Source organism: Pecten maximus, chromosome 12 (genome assembly GCF_902652985.1).
Source record: "Pecten maximus chromosome 12, xPecMax1.1, whole genome shotgun sequence".
NCBI classification, from domain to species: domain Eukaryota; kingdom Metazoa; phylum Mollusca; class Bivalvia; order Pectinida; family Pectinidae; genus Pecten; species Pecten maximus.
The window spans coordinates 12,643,512-12,671,002 of NC_047026.1; the positions used below are offsets into that span (position 1 = coordinate 12,643,512).

Sequence of the window (27,491 nt, forward strand, 5' to 3'; positions counted from 1 at the left end):
TTTCCTTCGTATACTCGCTTAAGTGAAGGTACTAGAGTTGTCGCCCTTAAATCGACATGATTCAGTAAAATTTTGGACTATATACGTATGTGTTGAATAATAAACAAGGGGCCCTGCACGTGCATACACATTACACACCGTATGTATTCAATTGACTACTTAAAAAATTTACAATGGCTGTTTTTGTTTACGAAACACTTGTAATGAATTATTAAATAAAGTCAAATACTTTGTTTCTTTGTTTGTTTGGGTTTTAACTGTCCATCGACGGCTGTGGTCATCTGGGGTCATGGTGATTTATTTACTACCTTCAAATCAAATACTGAATATATTGTTTGTTAGTCGTTTTAACTTCTCTATCCTAATTATATATATTAGGCTTGGCGCGTTTTGACCTACACAGTATATTGCCATTTACCCTATCTCCACGATCTAGAGATCTAGTATCGCCCAGACCCCCGCCAGTGACCGTTACTGACCAACTGTGAATCGTCTTTGATATTTTAGTAGTCACACATGTGTTTGCTGGCTAAACAGGATACCTTGTAAGTAAACGCCCTCTCTCCTCCATAAACGGTGCACCAGGGCGGAACAAGCCGAACAGTAGCGCCTTGTGTGCTTTCATCATCAATACATGCATGGGTGTACTCACTTTTCCCTGGCACGCTGTCAAAACACTCGCCTTTTTCTTCTTCTGCATATCCTCGCTATTACAAAGCGAATAAACAAAGAGGGAGCTTAGTGATTATATGTGGAAAATATTCAAAGAACTTGTAAAGGAATCGTTATATTAACGCGTCACGTGGGATTATATACTGCGATATATATCTGGTATAGACTCTAAGATATAACATATCTAGATCTGGACACGATATATAGGAGATACCAACACGTGTAAAATCTATCAAAATATATCCGCACGACTGTTGCACGTGTAAAACTCGTCCTGATATGCGTATTTATATTTAAACGTTTGGGATCATAAGTGTAAAAGGAAATACGAGAGAACTTGTGTATACAGAAGAAGAGCCTGTTTACAAGTAACATCATCTAACCAGCGAAAAATGGCAGGCGCTGTGGAACTTCCTAGACTGACCGAGGGCTATCTTGGTCCTCAGGCTAAATTCTTCCCATATGGACTGACCACTATGTCTCATCCGGAACCGGTCATACATTCCGATTCCAATAGGATCGAAATTATCATTGGAACTTGTGAGAAGACGCGATTCATGACCAAACTACTTGGAGTCAACCCAAAAGGAGAATGCAATCAATTTGTGTTTACTCAAAACCAAGGCGGAGAATTCCATTTCATAATCGCCGTCCCAAGAACTGGATTTTTTAAGTTCCAGATATATGCGCTGCCAAACAATGAGGCTGGTCCAAACATGATCAATGTTTATAACTACTTACTGAACGTTCAACAGATTGATAATTACGTGGAGTCGTTCCCTAAACAATATCCACTCTGGAAGCAAGAGGGATGCTTCCTGTACGAACCCATGATGATCATGAAAGGCCAACGCGACCCCGTCAAATTCCGGATCTTCGTACCACGCGCTGTGAACGTGCAAATCAAGGTCGGTGAGGATTGGAACGAACTGGATAAGGTAGACGAACGTGGTATTTACGAAGGTATTGTTGATTTCAGTAACGGCTATCCACAAGGTACCAAGGTCAGGCTAAACGTCAAATCTGGACGAAGTCACAAATATGACATTTTATTAGAATATACCATTTGAAGGACTGTCGTTGGTTTTTTTTTTTTTTGAACTTATACAACATTTTTGGATAAGACAGTTTGTGCTGATACTATACAATCACACATCCTAGCCATTTTGGACGACCGCCGGTGTTAATAAAAGTGTTACGATGCACCTGCATGCTTGACGTCGAGACCGATTACGGATTGCGCAGACGATGCTGGCACTGTCGAGCGTTGCCATGGGATACGAAACACGGACATTTTCATCAACAGGAGTTCTGACGCCTGTTTAGATAGCACAGGTAGATTAACATACCCAGACCTTCATATCTGTGATATCTCTTTATCAGAACACGTTATCATTTACATATGTCTGTTGTAAACCTCTCGGGGTAGTCATGGCAGTTTTTGGACACTGCTATAGTCTTATGATATTGGGTTTCAACCCAGACACACACGTTTATATTGGTCTAGCCTTTTTCGTTTCTTGTTTAATGTCCGAGTCAATGCGAGATTCATCTGCCCCAATCATTAGGCTTTTGAATCTTTCCGTAATATGGCAAACACTTTTTGCAAATTGAAACTCGGGTTGCATCCGAAGATTCAAATTCCTTTGTTGAATAGCTTTTGAGCTATGTATTACGTGCATATAGGTATGTTGTATGCGTGGGGTGTTTTGTATGTTATCTGACCTGAGCGACTTCGTTGTTGATCTAGATCTACCACCGCAGGCTAGCAATATTTACAGCCCACATTTCTCCGTCAAAATATTTCTTGTTTTATGAGGAGAGGTCCTGTGCATAATTAAAGATTACGGACAATTTAGACATCGAGCGAGTGCTGTCAAGATTATTGTTTTACCAATGTTTGTATATAACGTGTATATATGCATGTGTATTGTTTAGAGTATTTAAAACTTTCTTTTTTCTTTGTATATTGAATGAATATTGTAATTACTACTTTAAACTTGACGTTTATCTAGCGGTGGCTTATTATACCATTTCATAAAAGTTACCGGCTAATTAGCAAACTTCATTATCGTCCTTAATCAAATATTTCTTTATTCTAGTTCTTTCGGTTATTTTACACTTATTAATTATCATTCGAACATAAGTCAGCCACCGAAAATAATGATTACAAGGAACTGGTTGTTTTTTTTACAGAAACTTGTGTCTATATCATAACCATGAACTACAGCGAACAGTTAATGTTTTGGGGGTTCTGGTCGGCAACAGTTGCTGTTGTGTGTAATTGTCTACCAAATCTGTGGAATGATAAGATTTCATATACATGGGTTCTACCCTACGAATTTTCTTGACAAGTACACACAGAATCTTGTTGCACAAACAGCGATGTTATGCCGACTTTATACGTGGTCATATATATACACGTATATTACGAGTTCGTGGCTTGGTGTAAGCGTTGGACTGGACCTTCTATCATTTTCGTGTGTAGATCGCTGTAGCGGAATTAAACCAGACTCCATAATAAGTTTTGATGAGATTCATATTAAGTTTTTGAAACCTATATACTTTCAGAAAATTCGGTGTTAAGGAAGCGATGCATGAAAGTCTAAACATATATGCTTGATTGACTAATATATATGTATACCTGGCCTTTGCTTGGCCCAAGTATCACGGGCACAGGTAATGGACACATTTTATTTTTCCTCTGTGAGTGGCTGTATACAATGTAGTACACATACAAAATAACAGACACCAACAGAAATAAATTGTGACGAGTGCCTGTGATTAGTATACAAGACGCCGCCCAACCCAGGTGTTCTCTTACTTAGGGTTGTCAGTTTCAGAACTGTCGCAGAATTGTCCCGTCTTTATCTACATATAATGTATAATTTATTTGCTTTATGAATATATATTTATTTGAATTCAAAATTTGAATAAATCAATGTTTGAACAAAACTGATGTATCTTATATTTTCTCTTTTTGACAAATTGTTGGGAAAATCTCAGACGAATGTAATGTCAAAGGTCAGTCCTGTATCTTCAACCAATCACAAACTGCCCCTCATCTATCCCTATCATTCCCTCATAGGCACAAGGGCCTGAGCCGTTTTATTTACAGGGACATGAGGATTACTCCCTCTGTCTAGCACAGGGACTTGGAAATCAATCAATTCATGTCTTTAGCTCAGGGACTTCAGAATTATTCCTTCTACATAATGTAATTGACCTCAATTTTAGCACAGGGACATGTGAATTAATTATATTTATACTAGAACTAACATAAGTACTGGGCGATGAAAGTCAAGAGTCCATCATGATATTTTTAACCACAGGAACCAAAGAATCTATTCATCTCTTCTTTAAACAGGTCCTAGTTATAAGAAATATTTTCACAGGGACATGAGAATTGATCATTTCATCTTTTCTTGAACACAGGGGCATGATAATCAATTACATGTATATTTTTTGAAAGTATATATGTGAAGCTACACTGGTCAACATCGCCATCGATAATGGTATTTTACTGGACCTCAACAAAACATATACCATCGATCTAACAATAGGTCCTACACATCAGACAGAGCCAAAGCTAAGTCTGTACAGATAGCCAGTTATCAGGGCCCTGTGACATCAAGATCAAAACCCTCCATGGCCAGCACTACTAAAAATAAATAAATAAAATATTAAATGAAATACAATTTTATTAAAAATGTTCATGATGTATCTGTCTATGTAAAACGTTATTGTTAAAAATAACTGACAAAACAGGAAATTAAAGACATATATATATATGTATCTACCACTAGATGGCTGGTCCTCAAACCAAAGCTGACAATGCTTACAAACAAGTTGTAAAGTAGCTAAATAAAGATACTATAGTGTGAGGCTTGGTCAACTTACATCCTGATGTGATTTTTAACCCAACACGTCATAAAAAGTTTGGCAGAATGAAACTAGTAATCACTAATTCAATACAAAACAGTGAATTACAAAGAAACCTTCACAAAATCTGATGTAATCATTAATTATTTTCTCAATAAGTTGAACATCAGCAAAACACCTAACAGTAACTACATGTATATTGCTTCATGATAGTAGATAGTAGATGATGGTTTACATTGATGGTGGGACTGTTGGTAGGTATGTTCTTTTCTTGTTGATCTTTCACCCTTGTCTGACAATTATTTCAAGTTTTTATTGATAAAATTCACTATTTATCTTAAATGTCCTATCGTGAACCAACAAGCATTCTTCACATATTTAACAATTCTTATCATCGATCTGAAAATTACTCTCTACTAAATTTAAACATTTTGATTCATGAATTGCAACATCCTCAACAAATTTTGATTCAATTATATTTCAATATCTAAAAATAATTCAAAATCAAATTTCAAATTAATATTCCTAGAAGATATACCTCTCTGAGAGTGGAACTCTTCATAAAAGGAGGTGCGATAGTAAGGTAGCCAAACTCTTCATTAAAGAAGGTGTGATAGTAACTTTGCAAGGTAGCATAAATTCATATAGATTTAAAACGAGAGAATCCATTGAACATAAAAATAGTATCAATTTCCTCTTAACTTGGTAAAGAAAGATGACAAACTTGACAAGAAACAAAATTCATGAAATATTATTACACAAGAAAATTAAAACAACAATCAAAACAATTTTGTCACAACCAAGTGTAAAACATCTAACAATTTAACAAATAAAATGTTAAATTCACAACTGTTTATCATAAAAAATAATATTTCTGTATTCTCAATTTATCATTCAATTCTAAAACTCAATACGTAGAGCATTATTTTTTATTCTGATTTTGAAATATCTAAGATATCTGCAATATCCTCTGAACTTGTATATCAGTATGAAAGTCATTTGAGGATCTTTGTATAATAATTCTACGATGTACAAAAACTATTTCAAGCTAATTCACATTGTTATAAACTCTTAATGTAATTCCCCTTATGGTAAAGATATTGAAGTGACAGTCACACTGTACAGCCAAATACATAAAGGGTCATATAACTCTTAAAATGTTAGTCCAAAAATAACAGATAATAAACTTGTCCAAACCCTCAGGGTCTGGCAATTAACCTTGTTATAAACTCTTGTCCAAACCCTCAGGGTCTGGCAATTAACCTTGTTATAAACTATCATATGTAATTGCCCAATGATTGCTCTAAAGATATTGAAGTGACTGCAGTCACACTGCACAGCCAAATACACAAAGGGCAATAACTCATAAAATATTAGTTGGGTAAAAACATCAAATTTGTCCAAGTTTTCAAGGTAATTAAAGAAATAAGTTTTGGTGCCATTAGAGGACTTCTCCATCAAATAATCTGTCGGGATCTGTAACATGTATATATATATATATAACACTATTAGACTAACATGACTAGGTCCTGGGTTACTACAGAGATTCTACACATGTACAAAATAACATACACATCACTAAATAATATTCCCTTTTCCTAAAAATAATAGATCTATACAATATGTTTCACTGGCAAGTTTACCTGAAGACAAGTTTTCCTCAAGCATACAAAATACAAACTTAAAATCTGAAATCAGGTGTTTCAAATGTATTTGCTTAGCAATTATGTATCTATGCAACGTTCTTCCTAAGGCTTGTGAGGATTTCTTTTGTAAAGTAGCTAAATGTACTATATGGCAGAATATATCACCATAAGAGATCTTAATTTTTATTGCATAAAAAACACTGGGTCATTACAGAAACCCTCACTCAAAGCAGGAGTTGGTCTATTCTCAGGCAATAAAACAGCATTTGTTCAAGTTTTTACTGAAAGGCATATATATATATCCACATTGGTGGCCAGGGGCATGAGCTATTTATCAGACACCCTTTTTTTCATTATTTAATGAGAAAATTCTGGCAAAATATATTGATCATATTTATCAAGATTAAGGATTTCTTATTGACTATAAACTGTTTCTGATGTTTATTCTCTAGAATCCTGGGTAAATTTATAAAATATGTCTGTATCACGGTACAATTGTTCTGGGTCTGGTTATAATGACTGCGTGACTAACATTAGCACTTCTTACTCATCAACCATTTGTTAAATATATTTACTAAATCTGATAATAAATCTTGTACAGTAAAAATATTATCAATAATAAAGAAAAATCTCTTGTAAAAAACTCAAGGATATGGAACTAATGATACATTAAGTAAACAAATAAACACCACAACATTTTTATGCACAACTGTTTGCGATGAAAATAAAATAGATTTTGTGTGGAAAATTGCAATATGAAATAATCTGTTATGCACAGGTCTCTTGAAAAATTGATATAGTTGTTGAAATGAACTACAAAGGCTGTCAATAATTTAATTGTTTACAATTAATGAGCTAAGGATGTCTTTGGTAAAAGTACATGAACGACAAATCCTACTGATATGATATCCATGATATGTGATCCCCATACTGGGTATAACAATGTAAATTCAAAAAAAAATTTAATTCAAATTTTAATTTAAATCAATTCAAAACAAAATTTCCATGAATTTGATATCACAGTTGTATTACTGGACAAAATAGGGTTAATATTTCTCATTAATCCTACCTCATTAAGAAATTCAAATTCATGGAAGCGTTCATGCTACATGAATTGATTAAATATATTTCATTTAGTTATAAAATGCCTTTTTAAGTACAGTTTCTGTTCACAATCTTGAAAATTAATATTATACATATTGTTTTATGTCTACATAAAAATATATTAGGATGAACATCACACAAAATTGTCATTATATTATTAACTTTGACATGGCTGTCGTCATCAGTCATCCATTATGGGTAAATTCTCTGTGTCATCGATAAGTATAATCACAACTCAAATCTCACCGATATTGGACCCTGTAATAATATACAAGCACTTAGTATCCTTCAATCTTCTTTTGCGCAGTTTTGGTTGTTTGACGTAAAAAGAGACAGAAATGATGAAACAATACAAAGCTAACGTGTCGACAATAACAATGTTGATGAAAGGAAGACAACACGGAGACGGCGGGCGATATGACATCATCAAGAAAAAAAATCTTAATTTAACAATAATGAATGTTAATGAGTCGTTAATACTTTCATGCATAATTTGTATACTCTTGATTTACTTATAACACACAACCACGATTCCTTGTTGGCACCAAAGTCACATGTTAATATGCGAAATGCCCTCCACAACCTTTTAGTTCATTAATAGGCATCATCATCATTCTGGCAGCAATTTATGCCGATAGACAAATCTGTCCTAACAAACTATGATCAATCTGCAACTCCTCACAAGACTGCCAAAACACATCAACCACAACATTCGCTTCCTTGAAGATGGCGAATAATACTTTACATAACTTCAGTAAAGCTCACTTCTGAAAACCCAACATCCTTCAGAAATTTCACATCCTTCAATCAGAGATTCGTGTTTTGCGGGGTGTTGACTTTTGTGTCTTTAGTCAAAGTTTTAGTCCAGATTTCAGCACATACTGTCGATATTTAGTTCTGAAAACTCACTAAGTTCCTTCACCGGTTCAATCTTCTTCTTAGGTGCACTTTTGCGTATCTTTCCACGAATGTCACGTGGGTTTTCTTTCATGACTAGCGGCTTCTTCTCTGGGGCTTTCATCTTCCACATGACCACAGAGCCCTGCAAAATATATTATCATTGTAGACTTGCAGAACAAGAAAATTGAATAATCACTACTATATGCACCTGTATGTAGTGATGTAAAACTTTAAAGACATCAAGGCATTGGAAATAAATGAAGAATTTTTAATTGTTTTTTTATCAGAATTGCTGATTATTTGCTGGAAACTTTGAATTTGCAGTAAAAAAAATGAGTACATATTATCTAAACCATCAGACTTTTCAGTAGAGATTGATTTCCGTGAAATGGAAAAAAAAAATATATCAACTGTTCATAGAAAAATGGAGTACTGTGGACTACTCACCTTTGACCCTGCCACCTTGTACTGAAAGTATAAGTAAAACGATGATCAGTTAATCAACCATACATATCACAATGATAAAAACATTTAATTACGAACAGTTTCTCACAAACTCACTGGAATGATTCTGGGTATGTTAGCATATTGACCCCACATTATTTTGCTAAACTTCAAAAACTGAATTTTATCAGGTTCTAAGCTGGATTGCTATCTATTTTCTTCTAAGGAACGTCATATTGTCAGGTTGTATAACAGGCCAATGATGATCAGAAACATCTGTCCATGAGTTTTCCCTTTGGGAAATTTATTTAATTTTCTTATCTGATCAGAGTTGATAATTCTTACCTTGGTAGAGGCCACATAGCAAGCCTTTACAGTGAGGACTACAGCATTCATTAAGTTCTTAGCCGCCTGGATCAGGGACGTAGCACTGTCCAACTGATGAAAAAAAAACATCAACCCATTACACTTCACTCATTAATTTAAAACACACGATATGGGAATATAGTATACATTGTATAGCTCAAAATGTAAAATGACACAAAATCATCAAAATATCCCCACTGAGATATAATTAACCACATTTAGACATCATGACTATGTCATAATAATCAGCTATCAAGTATGATTTTTATCAAAAGTGAAATACATAATTTGCAACATTTAAAAATCATTTTAATGGCTGAAAGAAGAATTTGCTTCTTCTTTCCTTTAGTGACCTTAGTTGACTCTTCTTCACTTTTCTTAAATTCTTATACATCTGACTAACCCCAGATACATTCTTGACCTCTGACTCACCCCAACATGACCTTGACGTCTAAACCCCAGACACGACCTTGACTTCTGACTCACCCCAAGCATGCATTTGACCTCTGACTAGCACAAGTCATGTCCTTAACATCTGTCTAGCCCAAGACACGTCCTTGACCTCTGACTAACCCAAGACATATCCTTGACCTCTAACCCCAGACACATCCTTGACCTCCGACTCAACCAAAACATGTCCTAGACTTCTGACTAACCCCAGATATGACCTTGACCACTGACTTACCCCAGACACGATGAGCTCACCGCTGACACTCTGAACATCAGCCTTGACCTTGCTGGTGATGTTGAGCTGGTGGCAGTACAAGGCGATTCTCTGGAGGTACGCCAACAGGTCCTTCTTGGATGCCGAGTCTGGGCACTGAACACAAACACAGAATAAATGTATCAAGAGAGTAAAACAAGTTTAAAATCATCCTAAGGAGGATCGAGGATATCAACTCACATTAGTCATAAATTGTTGCTGAGTTACATATTCAAGAAAACTTTTCCTGCTACAGGCTAAAATATGACCAGAATGGATTTCATATCTTCAGTACAGTACCATTATTATAATACCTCTCATATTTATTCAGATTTTCATTAATATAAACTTTTGTATTTAAGTCAATATACTTTGAATGCATCGGATCAGATGCAAAAATAAATAATGAAGGAAATATTATATCACAAGTCTGCTAAGAGCTCTTTTTAACATGGATTTATAAAATAAGACTTGATTGCTTTGCACATCTTCATTTGAAAGCATGTTAATTTTGTCTTTTAATTTCGAGATTATATTTTTTGTCTTGATAATAATGTCATCTATTTCCGCCGAGAATAAGTACTATATCTCAGCGATGAAGCTAAAGCAAGAATCCTTTAGTTTTGCTTAAATAAAAGTTGTTCAAATAAAAAGCAAAGCATTTATATATATAACAATGTATTACCAATATACATATATCATTTCTTCATGTTAATAACTGTCTGTTCTGTATAATATTTTACAGAATTATAGAATCAGCTGTTAAAAAGAAAGCTGCAAATAAAATCATCAAATTCTTTTTCCGGTTACACAAATACAATGTAAATTAACAATATAGAAATATCACAGCGTCTTTAAAGATGCTAAAGGTATATTGTCATCCATAATGTTCTAGTGACATTATTTTGAAATATGTTACCAGTTACTCTCTAAAATTAAGTAAACTTAACAAAAAAAACTTGAAATCAAGGTCTATAAGATGACTTAATCAAAGCCTCAAAGTCTCTTATATATGATGCAGTTTGTCAAGCATCAAATTGACAAGAAAGCATGGTGCCAAAGGCAGAAATTTTGTTGCATTTTGGCCATGTATACAGTGTAAATCAGGATAATGAAGTTTTTTATAGCATTTGAACAAGAGGAATTTGTAACTGTACATATCAACAAATCTGCGATAATTATTTTACTTATTTTCAGTGAACAGATTTATAGATCAATTTCACACCCGAGTCTATATATTTTTTTGTTTGACATTGGACTAGTGTTTGGTATAAATACTCTGTGATATAATCACAAATACTTACATCACCATACAGCTAAAAGTCAGACCGATTGACACCAATATTATTGTACAGTTGGCAAAGCATAAAATCATGTGATTCAACATTTTATCTAAATGCCACTGGAGCAGTTATAAAACTGCCTGTGGCAGGATTTGAACCCAGGACTACAGGCTTCTAGTCCAGTCTTTTTTTCCCCACAAAGCTGAAGATCAAGATGATAAGTGACAAGATGGTTAATGATTGTTGGTATTTGATATATAACTTTACACAAACTTTATGATTAAGCTGGCCTGATGAAGTCGTCCTAAATTACTGTCCTGTAACCTGAAGTACCTGTACATACATTAATATACAAACTTTATGATTAAGTCGACCTGATGAAGTTGTCCTAAATTACTGTCCTGTCACCTGAAGTACCCATACATACCTGATCAGCAATAGAACGGGCCAACTTGTCCAGACCTGTTCCAGCTTCGGAGATTTTCTTAGCAGCGTTGATGACATGCATGGTACTCTTCAGTGGTCCACGACCCCTGTAACACACAAAGTCGATATAGGAGTTATTTTCTCCTCAATTAAACATGGAGAAGAGTACAGAAATAAAGATTTAAGATAAGTCTGAAGAATCTTTTTTAATAATGTTTTCCATTAGATTTCAGTTGCCCTACTTCTAACTGTAATTTGGCAACCTATGCTGTAAGTAGGCACCTTCTAACTTTGACTATGATTTGTTAACTCAGCAACTTCTACTGTAAATCAGCAACTTCTACAGTAACTGTAAATCAGCAACTTCTACTGTAAATCAGCAACTTCTACTGTAACTCAACTTCTGCTATAACTTGCTTATTTGTGCTGTAACGTCCACTTTAATTTGACAACTTCTACTGTAACTTGTCAACTCAGCAACTTCTGCTTAACTCAGCAGCCTGTTGAATTACCATGAGAATAGTGCCCACCTATACTACTACTATATAGCTGTTTAATTATGAGGGCTATTATTTCAGTTGTCCTAGATAGTGGGTGTCGGTTTGTAGATTTTCAAATTTTCCCCAACAGTCAATGCTTTAAAAATGGTCTGAAGTAATTATCTTTATTTATAATTCATGGTATAAATATCTGCTTGATATTGATTTAAATCTCACAGGATTACTACAATCTAAACAGTACCTTGTGAAATCTGTCATCTCCATCATAATCATACACATCTCCTTCGCCATGACGATGATATCATTGCCACTGTCGTCCCACTTGGCCACTTCGTAGTCGAGTTTGCGCCGTTCGACCTGGAACTCCTGGACATGCTGTTGGATTTTCTCCTTGGCATCCTCGGGTAAGTGACGCATCATCCAGCGTTCATTGTTCTGGTCATCCTGTTCTGTCTTATAACTCGCTGTAACACAAAAAGAATTCTCTAATCAGAGTTTATATAAGGCAATCATGATCAGTAGGTTATAATTTTTCTGATCTTTCAGGTTCTTTGATTTACAAATCTTTATCACCTATCACTATAATTGTCCTATTGTGATTGGTATTCCTGACACAATTCATAACGAGCTAACACTGTCAACACTAGCTGTAACAGACACCACATCACTATGAGATCAATACTATTATATTTCCTAAAATATACCATTCTCATGGCTGGTTCCTATAACACACAAGATGGAAGTCTCAAATAATACGAGGATTTTCAATTTGGCCCTTTTAAACACTACCCGATGGTAAAATAGTGATAAAATTGATAATTATAAAGATTGAGACAATTTTATTATGCTGCATATATTTTCTCACTGACAAATGAAAATATTCACATGCAAGCATACTGGTTATATTATTAAAGCAATGCATGTCCCCGACCGGCCCCAGCTAAAAATAGAAACAGTGACCTTGACCCAAAAACCCTAACTTTTGTGTGATATTACAATCCTTTCACATTGAGTGAAGTTTGATCAAAATCCCCCAAGGAATGAAGCCATTAGAGTGCTGACAATCTTTGGAGTTACAGACATACGTACAAGACGGACAGAGAGGAAATCTATAGTCCCCCCAGTGTCACTGGTAGGGGACTAAAGATATGGATGGCTACACATTACCACACAGCTGAACTACCAAAGGTGGGGGAAAACTCACATTTACTGATGGACTCGTCCCTGTTCTCATCAAAGTCCACCTCTGTATCTGTCTCAATGTCCTCTGGATTCTACATAAGATAAACGGAAATTGTAAAAACAGTTATAATTTTTTGTCCTTTTTCTCTGGACTCAACATACAATACATACATACGAACAGGGCTTTTCTGGGGGCTTTTGGGGGCTGTTTATGGCCCTATTCCAAACTGAAATTATTTCATATTTAAGCTAATTTACTCCTCAAAATGAGACAAAAAGACCCCCATCCAAAAATATTGCTAAAACGCCCTGACAAAAATTGTTAAAGCTTTCCTTCATCCTTTGGCATTTATACACAAAATGAACAAATTAAAAAAAAATGTCCTTTTTGTCTGGATTCTACATTTAAAGCACATATAAATATTCTTGTTTTCTATTATCAGATATTAATAGATCTCAAAATCACTAATTAAGGAGTGTATATATATATCTTATATATTCTGACAGAAATAGCAAGAACAACGATTATACACTGTTTAAAGCTCATGCATCTGACAATATCCTCTTCACCAACAATAACCACTCAATTACGTAACTTCACAGGAAAGGTTTATTTCAAATTTGAAGTAGACCTATCCTGTTAAATGATAACCTGATTCTATCATACTTTCCCCCATATAGTTTTCAATCTTATTAAACCTGGCCCCAGTTTCATCAACATTCCTTATATAAACATACAGAAATTCCTAAACAATAATCTGAAGAAAAAATCATAGTTAAAGAAATGTTCTTAAACTGTAATGCTTTCTTTCCTGTGGAGCATTTTGAGTTGAGGAACAAGTTAAGGAATACTGATGGAAATGCAGGGGTCAGAAAGGTCAATAGGTGACAATATTAAATATGTATCTAGTCAATACTACAATAGCATATAAGATCACATGGATGTCTCCAGCTTGCCTATAGAACTCAAGGGAGAGAAAAACTATTTTTTTGGTTTGTTTCGATTAACGTCCTATTAACAGCCAGGGTCATAAAACTAACAAAGAAATGAGCAGTTGTATAATAAATTAAACAAGCAACCAAAACAGCTAATTAAATGAAAATTCGACCTAAAATACTTACTCTGTTCATCAGGACTGCCTGGCGAATGTCTCGTACTCCGTCATATACCAGCTGGGAGGCGTCGTAAAACTCGCTCTCATCAGGGTCATGTGGAGGATTGCTGCTTAGGGCATCCACAGCCATCTCCACTTTCTCCGCAAAGTTGGGCATCACTAGTAGTAAACGGTGACACAAGTTAGGCATTTATTTAAGCATTGAACGGCTTTCAGATGGCATTCATAGTCAATATGAATGCCATCTGAAAGCCGTTCAATGCTTAAATAAATGCCTAACTTATTTGTCATGCGATTTTTGTTTTGAAATTTTCAAATTCAAATTTCCCGCGCTTACCAGTAGCAGAGATCACTTCCTGTTGGCAGTTCATAGGCTGGTGAACTCGCAACTGAATTGGTAGGGTTATATAGTGGCAGTGCCATACAATGGTAAATATATTGGTAATAGTGACATAAGTTAGGCATCAATTAAAGTAATTGTTACAAGTTTTGTTTATCTATGGGTGTAGTGATACCAGTAAAGTATCCCTATGGGTTAGTGATATAAGTTAGTCATCACTTTGGGTAAATTGTGACACAAGTTAGGCATCATTTTGGGTAATAGTGACACAAGTTTGGCATCACTTTGGGTTTTAGTGACACAAGTTAGGCATCACGTTAGATAATAGACACAAGTCAAATATCACTATGGGCAAAATCACACAATTTAGGCATCATTTCAGTAAAATTGATGTAAGTTAGCTCTGTGATAATAGGAATGGACACTGGTTAGATACATAAAAGGCAAATATTTTCAACAATTAGGATTCAATTCCAATATATATTCATATTGTGCTATCTATTGTAAATCAACTTCATTTGTATTGAATTTTTTTTTTAATTTTAAAGACTAATTCTTCGCTGGAGTTTTTATGTTCAAGCATTAGACTGACCTTGATCACGGAGCATGGCAACAGCCTCCATGACTCTATCGGTGTATGGTCCATTCTCATAATTGTCCATCTCGGCCGACACAACATTACATACTCGTGATGACCGCCCGCGGATCGCACCAGCTGTTCGGTCAAGTGTGTCAGCATCTCCCTCTTGTAGTGCCAGCACACATTTGTTGACATCTTCAAGGATGTGGCTTTCTGCAAAGGAAAGACAATTCTGGTTTGGAAATAGTTTATTTAATATATAAAAGTTTTAAAAAATCCAATAAACAATATAATTATATAAAATATAAGCTGCGTTCAAAAATGAATATCTACAAGTACATAAATGACCGCCGATATTCTCTCATACCTGATACTGCCAGGAAATCGTCGATGGTTGTGATGTCATCCACAGCATCAGTCAGTATCCTCACTTGACCTTCCCATGTGTCCTTGAAAACATCCATGTTCTCCTGTGCAACCTTTGACCTTGGTCGACTGGCCAAAATGCGGGCAGCATTAATGACCTTTGAAAGGTACAAATATATAAAATTTGAATTACATGCGTATAACAATTTCTCCAGTATTCCTTAAAGCAAGTCTCACAATCACAATATACTCAGGAATCGTACAAAAGACATGATCAAAGGTAAATAACACGTTCCAGCCGTCACCTGTACACCTTATTTGCATACGCGAAATTAGACTAGGCCAACTTTCCCTTTGATTCAAGTTGATATTATTGTGGTAGAAACACGTCACATGACTCATGATTTTTGGAAATGGAATTTATTTCACACTCATAGGTTATTTTTTTAAAGTTACAAAAGACACTTGCTAAAGCTTGTGTCTTCAGTTACTTTAAAAATATAACTTACTCGAATGAAATTAACTCCATATCCAACAACTTCTCGTTGGGTAACCTCTATCTATGCAATAAACAGTTTACAAATTCTTCCCTGGACCGAATTCCTAAGTATGAATTCCTTTCTAGCACACTAGTCTTATCTTTACCTGTGGACAGAGACTCTCTATTTGGGCGGCAGACATGCGGACAAGTTTCACTCCCTCCTCATTACTGGACATGGAGCAGGCTAGTCTGGCAACCTGGAAATCATGGCCAACAGGAGTTTATTATGTGCATATTGACACATATTCAACAAAACTTAAATAATATCAGGTACAACCAGATAATAAACATAAGAATATTTCCAATGATAGATTACAGAAAATATACCAATGTTAAACTAAAATACATGTACTGATGTATTCAATATCTCAATGTAAAGAGATGCCTAATTAGTATGTTAGACATTTGATTCTAGGATTGATACAATAAACTTCACTACATTAAATAAAATCATTAATAATGATGCAGTCAATAATGTATCCTGCAATAAACTTTGAATCTTGCTGGGCTTGTTGCAGGACAATGATATTATTTTACTGATCTGTGATAGACATCTGTTGATTTATTACCAGACATGTAGGGACTTATTGCGAAAAAAGTTATTATGGTATTAAAGATGAATAATTATAAAAGTAAATCTTTAATGTTTTACCTCAAACATAAACTAAATACAAATCAGCAATCTGGGTATTGCTAAAATAATACTACATATACATGGCCACTACCAGCCCGCACTTAAACAGTAATTGACCTTGACTTTGATCCAAAATCCCTTCAACTTGAACTTGTCCAAGATATTATGGTCCTTTATCATTGTCTGAAGTCTGATCAAAATCCCTCAAGAAATATTGGCGCCAGCGTGCTGACAAACTTTGTAATTATGTACATACATACAAGACGGACAGAGAGGAAACCTACAGCCTCCCCATCTCCGGGTTTCACCAGTAGGGGACTTTATAACAGCTACATACAGAAGAGTTAAACAGATGACAAGGAATTATAATTTGAAAATCAAAATCGTAAGACTAATACCTCAACAAGTTTGTTGGCGTGTTCCTCAAACACCTTAGCGTACTCCTCCACACCTTTCTCGTCGCCAGCCTTTGCTGCCTCGATCAGGACCAACAGAGGTACATTGGTCTCCAGGAAAGAGTCAGAAACGTGATCCACCACAGCTTTCCTTAACTGTAACATTACAGGTGATATAAGTGGCCATTACAGAACTATATAGGACAAAATGGGATCCTTTCACATCATTTAGGGTTAAACATTTCCTTTTTGACACAGGTAGCATACACCCTTAAGTCTCTATGTCACAGGTAGCATACACTCTTAAGTCTCCATGTCACAGGTAGCATACACCCTTAAGTCTTCATGTCACAGGTAGCATACACCCTTAAGTCTCCATGTCACAGGTAGCATACACCCTTAAGTCTCCATGTCACAGGTAGCATACACCCTTAAGTCTCCATGTCACAGGTAGCATACACCCTTAAGCCTCTATGTCACAGGTAGCATACACCTTTACATTATTTTAAGTCTTCAGTCAGGTAATATACATTGCATCAAACATGAAAATTGATACACAGCATATACGACATAGAATAAATATGTCAGAGATCAGAGGTAAGATTAATCATGGGAAAACATAAATTCATTTGACGGAAATGTTCATGGACTAGTACATACATGCATACTTTATTCATCATTCTGGGTTTAATATTGTCTTTATAGTCATCACATCATACCTGTCTACGTAAATCCTGTGTTTTCTTTTGCATGTTTTCTATGGCCTGTTCGAGTCCCTCGCTGGGCTCACTGCGTCCAGACTGAAATGCATAAACAACCATACAAAGTCACAAACATATATTGCAACCAAACATCAAAACTACAAAATGTACATCAGGGATTTAATTGTAAAGTGTAAAACATCGGATCTGAAATAGAAGTTTACAATGAAGAAACACCGGGAATCAACTTGGAAAAAACCTCACTAATTTAAAATTAATAAATAAAACATTTTAATCATACTGTGTTAAACTTAATTGTTATTTTAAAACAGATTAAACATTGATGTCTGTCCATATACTGCTACATTTAAAAGAACTTTCTATACACCTCTTATCATACTTTATACATATATTTCAGTATAGAATAGTACTCACTAATGATGGGGTTTTTTATCTAAAGTATACTACATTTCAAACATATTACATATATATATATTTTTATCAAACAATTACCTTACTTTGACTTAAGCAACTCTTTTTTCATTTTTGAAAAATATAAATAAATAAAATTTTGGTGAGTACTGTGAGATATTTCTACCTGAACAAGACAGATTTCTATCATGCATATATCTACATCTCTGATAGTGATAGCTTAGGCTTGTGATCTAAATCTAATAAGTGAAGTCTATGTTTAACTCACTACAAGATATATATTATGTATATACACAGTAATATCACATACATTATAATATATACATGAAGTCCGACTGATGTATCCAGACTTCAACAATTTGGACATAATTTAATTTTGTTATCATTTTAGAAAAAACAATATTGAAATTACCAAAAATATTTTTAAATGACAAAAGATTTTTTTTGTTTGTTAATGTCTATATAACAGTGAAATCACAATGTCTAATTTATTTGAACATCGCTAAAATAAATTTTGAATTTCCCCGTTGTCTCCCTTTGAGAGCACATAGTTCATGTCACAACACTGTTAAACAGGGATTTCCACAGATCATGCAGTAACAATGTGACATGCCTCAATGACCTTGAACTAAAACTAGAAATCACAGCAACAAAATTACAATATGTACAAAATAATGGCAGTATAACAAAAACTGGTAACTCACAGCTGTCATCTTTGTATCAAAGATCAGATAACAGCATTAAAGCCTCATCAAAAGTCATAAAAAATCAAATTACACTGAGAAGGAATGATATATCTATCATATATTTACATTGGCCTTCTACCCTCTAGCATCAGGTTGATAGGTTATGTTAGAAATTTGAACATTAAATCTTTAATGATACAGTTCCGCCATCATTCATTAGTAATAAGTCAAATTGACCAGTTATTAACAGTTTCCACAGATGAAGGTTTGACCTGGTTAGGTATTGCTTATCAAAGACAAATGCTGTCAGACTTTAATATATTTTACAAATACATTTGTATATCATAGGTGTCTGTGCAATAGTCCAGAATATTTGACACAAGGTACTGGTCAAGGGTTAAATATTCTGGACTATTGCAGACTCCCATGATATACTTGTTTTATAACAAAACCACTAAAACACAGTTAGAATTACTGTCATCTCGACTTTCCTGTAGGCCTAGAAGTCACCATGACTGTCGTCGGCAGTGTTAACATCCGAGTGACTTAAACGTTTGAAAGGGTAGGACGAAATTCCAAAACGTCACAGGTAATCAATAGTTCGCACATGACCGTGCAATAGTCATTTTAGCTGTGCAATAGTTAAAAACATAGCTTATGTGTATAGTTAAGGAAAATCATATGCATTATGTAATAAAATACAATAGATAATGGGCAATACTTTGATATAGGATTTCTTGAATGGTTTCATAGCTATCAAACTACAGCTACAGATAAATTTAGGACAATTCTGACAAATTAATTTTCCCATTTTAAAACTTGATTGCAGAGAAAGATGCATAATGGTAGCAAATTAAAAACAAATAAAAACAACAACAACAACAACAATTTTGAAACAAAAGGGTTGAGAAAACAAATTGATAAATCACTACAGCTGCCTGAAGATGTGATGTTAAGTGTTTGATTGGGTTAGTTTAATTAATTTATATAATATTAATTAATATATCTGGTACTAACAAGTTAATGAATTTATCACACATAAATATGTATGTCACATATAGTGAATATGCATGAATGGAATACACGAACATGAATATGCATGATCATGAGCGACCCGAAATTTGCATATGCAAGAAAGGGAGCACACATCGCTGTTTGACAAACTCGGCAAGAACTTTGCATTCCATGCCAAGAAAGATTGAAATTTTACTGGGTAGCCAATGACTCGTTGAACCACGGAGGGATTCAACTTTCCAAACAACGAAGCCGGAACGTGACACTGTAGTGGATAAGAAAGTATCAAACGGCAGTATAAGTCAGTTAGATCCAGCTCTGGATAGCGTAAGTCAGTAAGCACTTGGAATTAATTGTCAGCTGATGAATATTCATTTACCAACATCAATAAATTACTTGTTATTTAGTTATTTTTCTATTATTAAGTAAGACTTCATTGATAATTATTTGTTAATTTTTGTGCAACTTCTTTATCAAAGTGATTTTAAAATGAAATGTAATTGTTAATTGAGTTTGAATATTAGTTGAGTGCTTCTTATAGAACAACCTCTGCAAAAAAAATCTGTGAGTTTACTTAATGGACAGAGAAAAGCTCAGACTAAATGTGTTTTTCACCGACAAAACAACTCTAAAATCTATTCTGTTACTTTAGACTGTTTGATAAACAGATATTTACAACAATACACACAAATGAAAAATAAACTTAATACTTTCACTCTGGAAGTGTAAAAAAAACAACACATTTACAGGAATTGCAAAACCATATAGATACTAAGACTAAAAAAAATTCAACAAACATATAAACATCCTAAAATTTCTTATTATTGATGAAAACTTTTCAATTTATAAACAAATTCTCCTCCATATATGAATGCTGAAACTTTTATGAAAATAATTTTGTAAAAATACATATCAGAGCCTTAACTGAATAAATTTGAGTATTCAACATATTCTTGACACTTACATTACTCATGTATTCAGACAAAAGGTCTTGGAGGGCCTGTCGAACATTGTTACATTCTCGTACAATCTTCTCTCGTCGGTCGTCACGGGTACAGGAAGAATCGGCCATCAGGGCAGCACCACTAATGATACTCTCCAACCTCTCCTCCAGGGACTGTCGTGTGCGTACCTCGTTATAAGATAACGGATCCATGATGATCTTTTGCTGAAATTTTAAATGTGAGCAAACGATTGAAAATGATATGCAGTGTAAAAAGATACAATGATTTGAATGATCAGAAATAACATGAAGGCATCTGAGTGCCATGTCTTTCTGGCAACATTGGGTGGTGCTGAACCAAGTCTGATGCTATTAATATCTGTCCACCACGTTTCTACCATAGTTTCACCATTAATAATAATGTATCAAACAAAGTGTACTTCCAGAAGCATTGAAATTTAGACCGGACTTCGCTTTGATATTTTTGAATTTTTTGTAGTAAAATCAGAAATCTGAAAGGTCAAAACATTAAATACTTCAAACTCTAAAACTTGAATGTATATTGAAAGCTTTTAATTATCCAGACTATTATCAAGACGTAATTATATTTCACAATAGAAATAAGTTCTGACAAGGTCAAAATTTTCAAGACCAGAATTTATAAGATAAAACAGATGTTTGCATTGTTACACAATAATAAAATCTAGTTACAATACCCCACTGTGTTATATTAAAGGTTAAAGGTCAATGAATTCAATTTTCACAACCCTTCCTACCATGAGTTCATCAAGTGCAGCAGCCAGCTCTCCTGCTCCATCATAAGGATGAGCATCAGAGGCTCCGGAAGCTTGTGCTACTCCAGAGATCGTGTTGACAGCATCCAGGAGTTGGCGGTAAGAAAAGTCTCGGTTCTCGCGGGCCGGAGCAAGCTCTGGGTGACGTATATAAGCCTGTAACAAAACATACAACTTAAATGTTATAATAAATTGTAAAGTGTCGCAAAGTTCAAATCTTTACAGTTTTATCATTCGTATTTTGATGAATTTTTATATCCTGTAGTAAATATTTAGTACATGTTAGTGTAAATTTCCCACGATTATGTTTGACAGTTTATTCATGGTGGAATCTCCTACAAAATGCTTACCTTGGATGCTGTGAGGAGCATCATGCTGTTTTTCTTGAGGACAGCCCGAGCTGCTGCAATTTCATCGCGCCTCCGTGGGTCCTTCAAATCCTACAACCAGTTAAAGGTCATGTTCAAGTAGTATTATCATAATTTCGCCAATTCTAATACATTCCCAGAGATGATTCAATGATGCTTGCTACTCAACTGACATTTGATAGTGCCACCATACTGACAACAGGCTAGCCATCCCTTACAATCACCCTTATCAATCTGAATGTCAAGAGGATACACTTGTACATGCCATAAATTTCATAGGATTTTTTCAGGCAAGTCTAGAACACCATTTCCAAAATTTAATAGGTGGTCCTTGAAATTTAGAGAAATCACACAAAAAAGCATGATTTAATTAGGACTCAAATATCCGATTCCATAAAATCACAGTTTAGAGGGTAGCTCGTTAAAATCACAGTTTAGAGGGTAGCTCCATAAAATCACAGTTTAGGGGGTAGCTGGTAGTACCAATTCTAGGGACCACAGTCAGGGTCAGACAAAATACGCCACTTTGGTAGTTTCTCAATGAAAAGGCAAAAAAAATTGGCATCAGAGCAGTATCATCCCTTTCTTTTAAAGAAACAATGGAAAGCTGGTGTTTGACATATACAGTAACAATCTACCAAATTATTCACATTTTTACCAGAACTATTTCATCAACAAGACAAGTGGATATATATAGATACAGATATTCATTTCTTTATAACCCAATTATTACAACCTGTCTTTTCTATTGACCGTTAAAAGCTAAAACTACTTGATATAAAATATAGGTATAAATTTTCAATTGAAAACCTGTCTACTTAGTACAGGTCCACAGTATAGACAGATGCACTGTATTTACATTTTGTCGTTGCTGGGCCTTGGCGGCAAGGTCGGCCAAACTTTCTCCCAGGTCTTTGAAACCATCCATCAGCTCCTGCTGGCTGGCAGCATTCCTCACACGGTCAAGGTCACCTTCCACCTAGTCAAATAAATCGTGTATACTGAGCTAATGAAAGTTTATCATCTGTGATGTCAGAAATTCACAGCAAATCTTAATATGTTTATCCTGATTTTCTCTGTATAAAATACAATCATAAAATTGTTGAGGTTGAGTATAAAGTAAAATAGATCGTTTGTGTTATTTCACAATTGGTACTTCTGTGACTTAAGTATTGTTCTATATTATGATTATAATGTACATTAAAATGCATTTTCCATGAATATATTGTTTTTAATAACCAACTCTGCAACTCATCATGATGATGATAGCTCCACTTCATTAAGTTAAACAATGTTTTTTTCCTGCAATCAATTATTTTTTGCTATCGTAAATGTGTCACAACCTAAATTGATTTGTCGTATTTCACACTTAAAACTAAAAAATGTCTGTAAGACACCAATGCCCCCACTTCCACTTGACATCCTGAAACACAGTTTGGTGAGGATCACATCAGCAGTTCCTGAGATTAGCTAGTTACATTGCATCAGGATGGGATGGGACATGACGCGACGAGACAGGACAGGACAGTGCAAACCGACAGGACCTGATGAACATGGATAACACTATATGGCAACCCCCCCCCCCCAATTCATGGAGAGGGAATAAAAATTCCAATTAGACCAAGTTAAGGGACACTACCAAATGTTGACAATAGGTTAACCCTTTACCTGCTGCCCGGAGCTAGAGAGAGGTCGGGTACAACACATCACACCAGGACTCGTGTATTATCATCAATAACGACTCCATAATGATTGACCAAGTTCAGTGTTAAACACTTACCAGTCTGAGGGACTTCATTAACAGGTGAACGTCCACCATGTCCGCCAGGATGAGGAGTCTGGTGACCGCAGACAGGAGAGCTCGAGCCGCTCTTACCATGGCGCCACGCTTCATGGAGGAACAGGGATCAGCCGCGAAGTCCTGCGATGCATCCCTCATCTCCTCTCCTGTAATTAGAAAAGTAGGGATCTATTTGTAAACTTTATATATTTCACAATAATTGCAAAACAACTTTTAAATCAACTTATATTATTCTCTCTTGTTGGTCCAGGGCCCAGTTGTTCAAAAGGTGATTAGCTTAATCACTTGATTAGTGGAAATTGTATTTCTCATTTGTTGCAAAACCCGTGAGTATATCATTTTAAATTATGCCAGCTGGAAGAGAATTAATAATTACAGAATTTTTTGTCAGGCTAGTTTGACCAGAAATCATTATATCAGGATTCGAAAGATGTTGTTAAAATGTGATTAGCCTAATCACCTCTTGAACAACTGGGCCCAGATGGTAGTATGCAAGGGTTCATATATATAATTACTGTGTGAGGAAAACAGGAGTACCCTGAGAAAACCATCGTGGTCTAGCAGGTGACCCCTTTTCATATCTAATTGTGGAATTGAACCCCTGCTGCCTTGGTGAAATGCATTGTGTTAACCCTGTGCCATCCAACCACCTAAGAATTTTATTTCAGATGTTTAAACAATTTCTTGTCTGCAGATATACCAAAGTGAGAGTCACTGTGCAACTTTTTTTTATTGGCTTCAAAGTCTTGTAGACAATAACCTTGATTGTTATTGTCAATTGGGTATCATTGTATTAACATAATAATTTAAATATTTCTATAATTAATAATTACGGTCATGATATAGCCTCACTTCCAGAAAATATCTAAAAAGTCCAACAACAAGCAACTACAATCTGATAGATTGAAGTCAAGAAAAGCCATAAAGGTGTTTATATATATTTCATTGCAAAAGTTACAAACTTATATTGATTGTTACCTTCAAGATTTTTAAATTCTCCTGTTGTCTTTTAAATTTGAAGTGAATAAATAATTGCATCCACAAGCAGTTCTATCATATATGGTATGTAATTTTCTAGCTTATATGAAATCATGTTTAGGACAAGGGGATTATTTTTTCCATTTAACAGTGTTATTTTAATAGATATTTCTATATACAGTGGATTTCATTCATGCTTTTTTGCATCAAGCAATTTATAGGTTGTCCCCTAAATTGTCGACTATGTATCATATTTAATACATACCCGTTTTCTTGACCTCATCCAAGGCGGCTATAAGATCTGCTCTGATGTCTGGATTTTCATTGGCAATTTCATGACCCTTGGCAATAAAATTTTCTGTGGCCCTCTGTACAGCGGCGCTGAGGATGTGGGCCTTCTTTGATCGGCCCTTCTTCTTGTTGGATGGGCTTTTTTGGTTCACCAGTGTAGTCACCTATAACCATGGCAACCAGACATTTATTTTCACAATTCCTTAAAGTCTTACGTTAGATCTAAAAGGAATCTCCATGCAAAAACAACATCATAACATATATAGATTCATTTCTGATGAAGAATCACACAATGCAGTTCTTAAGTTTTAAACTTGTTTCCGAATCCTATTCCTGTTATTACAAAATTTATCAATTAATGGTTTCTTTTCACTGATGCTTCTTTCATTTGTTCAAAATTGATCATTATAACGCAAACAATTTTGACATTCATTATTCATATTCTTACTAATGTACAGAATAAAATATCACAATATACCCTCATATATAATTATCTGCAATGATTTTACCTGGGTGACCAAGGGCTCCAGTGTTTTTTCCACCGATTTGGTCCGAATCTCCAAATTTTTGGGGTCCCATTTGATCTGTAGGGTCCCCACACCATTGGGACTTAAGGTACTCATCTCTCGACCTAAATCCCAACCTGTCAATCAAATCAATCAATATTGTTAAATCTGTTATGAGTTCACAACTCAAGACAAATCTGTTAAGAGTTCACAACTCAAGACCATCATACTTATTACCTGTCTATGTATGATAATTATTGTCTTATCCGATTTGAACTGTAACCCTCTGAAATCTCATTTGACAAGAGACACTGTAATTCTAGTACATCATTGAGCTCCCAATTCAGAAGCATTTGTATAAATGTAGGTTATGTTCTTTTTTCAAATAACTGGCACTTTCAATATATTGTTGTTTACAAAAGTTTTATAGCTTATAATCATTCCTACAATTGAATGTGAATATGCCATTTGCAATCATTAGTTTGAATAAGAGCTTTATGGCATACCTGTAAACAAATGAAAGGGAATTAATTATATATACTAGGCCTTTGAGTTGAGAGGGTTCATGGAAATCATATGCCCAATGTTGATATAATATACAACGTTAACACCGGGCATCTAGTTGACACTTGATTTTAAGCAATTTCAGAAGTAAAATAACTAGTTTTCAGAAATCTGAAGGTCAAAACCTGACCCTATAATCTCAAGAGTCAGATCTCATTGGGGGGGGGGGGGGGGGGGGGGTCAAAAGCCTACTCTGATGCCCTGATACATCCTCTCACATTTCTTCTTTAAGACTGATCAGAGGATGTTTGGCTTTACCAAAAGTCTTTCTAAGTTCCTAGCCAGCCATTCGGTATCAACCCAAATAATACATTTTTAAACTAAATTTCAGTTCCAGTTCCATGCAACGCTGAGTATATTGATGAAGAGATCTAGCATCAGGTGTATTTTTTGATTAACTGATTAACAGGTTGTTGAAGATAATACACGATCGTTGAAGAGACAGATTTCCAATATCAATATATTATAAATATTGTTGGCTTTACAATTAAAGTATTGTTTACAATGGCGAAGCCCTGGGGACGGGCCAATGGACAGGTAGACAGACCCCTCCCTCTAATATTGGTCAAAATAATCCAGTCTGGCGTTTGTCACATTTCAAACACCGGGTGAAGGATCGGGCGATACCGTCTCAATAAAACATCAAACATCGATGCAAACATGCTAGTTACGTAGAACATTAGTACATAAAATTGCTTGTTTTCCTAAATTGACTTTAAATGATAATAATACCTTATGATTTACCGTTCTTGCTGTAAAAAGTTCCACGGAAGTAGTCTATTCAATACCAAAACAGTGACTAACCCTACTTCCGCTTTTCGAGTAAAGCGCTCGACACTGTTCGTTAATTTGAAATTATTTTCCTTTCTTTTGAGATAATGTACACTGTTAAAACAGCTTTTTAGAAATAATGTGATCATTTATTGTTTATTTAGCTATTTATTAATGCACATACTTTTATGAATGTGTTTTTTGAACATTAACTCATATTATTGTAACTGTAACGTCTTATTGCACCGTGCGACTACATAAATAAAACAGCCATTGGAATGCGGTGAATGACACAGGTGCTTCAGGGGGCACTACTCGTATTTGCTTGTGGGCAAATAAAGTTTTGATTCGTGATTCGATTGAAGATTAAATATCGTTGATGAATGTAACACCACCATGTCTGACATAATATGATATATATATATACAGAAGAAATGCATCTATCGTTTTTTCTTTGGAGTTCAAAGTTTTTATTTAATAAAGTTAATATGTTTTAAATTTCAAGTCGCATATGAACAAAACTATATTGTAAATTCAAAGAACGCTTGAAAAGCTTATGTGCG

At 34.9% G+C, this 27,491-nt stretch overlaps 2 protein-coding genes across 5 annotated transcripts; one reads left to right on the top strand and one right to left on the bottom strand.

Annotated features, from left to right (window-relative positions):
• The first annotated feature begins 619 nt into the window (after positions 1-619).
• LOC117339799 lies at positions 620-3,627 on the top strand. The gene has a single exon (XM_033901510.1). It carries the CDS (start codon positions 1,065-1,067, stop codon positions 1,740-1,742), a length of 678 nt encoding a protein of 225 aa, XP_033757401.1. The 5' UTR covers positions 620-1,064; the 3' UTR covers positions 1,743-3,627.
• Positions 3,628-4,355: 728 nt separating this feature from the next.
• On the bottom strand, positions 4,356-26,973 carry LOC117339798 (catenin alpha-2-like). 4 transcript variants are annotated; one of them, XR_004535323.1, is made up of 23 exons: positions 26,890-26,973; positions 25,597-25,730; positions 25,062-25,251; positions 23,798-23,964; positions 22,877-22,996; positions 22,000-22,089; positions 21,632-21,805; positions 20,877-21,080; positions 20,109-20,177; positions 17,799-17,879; positions 17,083-17,235; positions 16,155-16,247; positions 15,511-15,667; positions 15,156-15,356; positions 14,231-14,382; positions 13,131-13,200; positions 12,168-12,390; positions 11,428-11,533; positions 9,700-9,834; positions 8,994-9,086; positions 8,652-8,672; positions 5,818-8,346; positions 4,356-5,772 (listed from the first exon to the last, which is right to left on the bottom strand). XR_004535323.1 is itself a non-coding variant. In XM_033901507.1 (22 exons), exons 2-22 carry the CDS (start codon positions 25,708-25,710, stop codon positions 8,176-8,178), a joined length of 2,784 nt encoding a protein of 927 aa, XP_033757398.1. In that variant the 5' UTR covers positions 25,711-25,730; positions 26,890-26,973; the 3' UTR covers positions 4,356-8,175. The 4 variants fall into 4 exon arrangements, 3 of the variants coding, with proteins under 3 accessions (XP_033757398.1, XP_033757399.1, XP_033757400.1); XM_033901507.1 differs by having other exon boundaries at positions 4,356-8,346; XM_033901508.1 differs by having other exon boundaries at positions 4,356-8,346; positions 26,902-26,954.
• Positions 26,974-27,491: the final 518 nt, after the last annotated feature.

Bases quoted from the DNA above. Each gene is read 5' to 3' on its own strand.
- LOC117339799 (XM_033901510.1), top strand. From the start codon at position 1,065: ATGGCAGGCGCTGTGGAACTTCCTAGACTGACCGAGGGCTATCTTGGT.
- LOC117339798 (XM_033901507.1), bottom strand. From the start codon at position 25,710: ATGAGTACCTTAAGTCCCAATGGTGTGGGGACCCTACAGATCAAATGG. The intron at 11,534-12,167 runs GTACTGTTTAGA...TGTGTGTTACAG, and splicing joins GAGATGACAGATTTCACAAG to GGGTCGTGGACCACTGAAGA. The intron at 8,347-8,651 runs GTGAGTAGTCCA...TATATTTTGCAG, and splicing joins ACAAGGTGGCAGGGTCAAAG to GGCTCTGTGGTCATGTGGAA.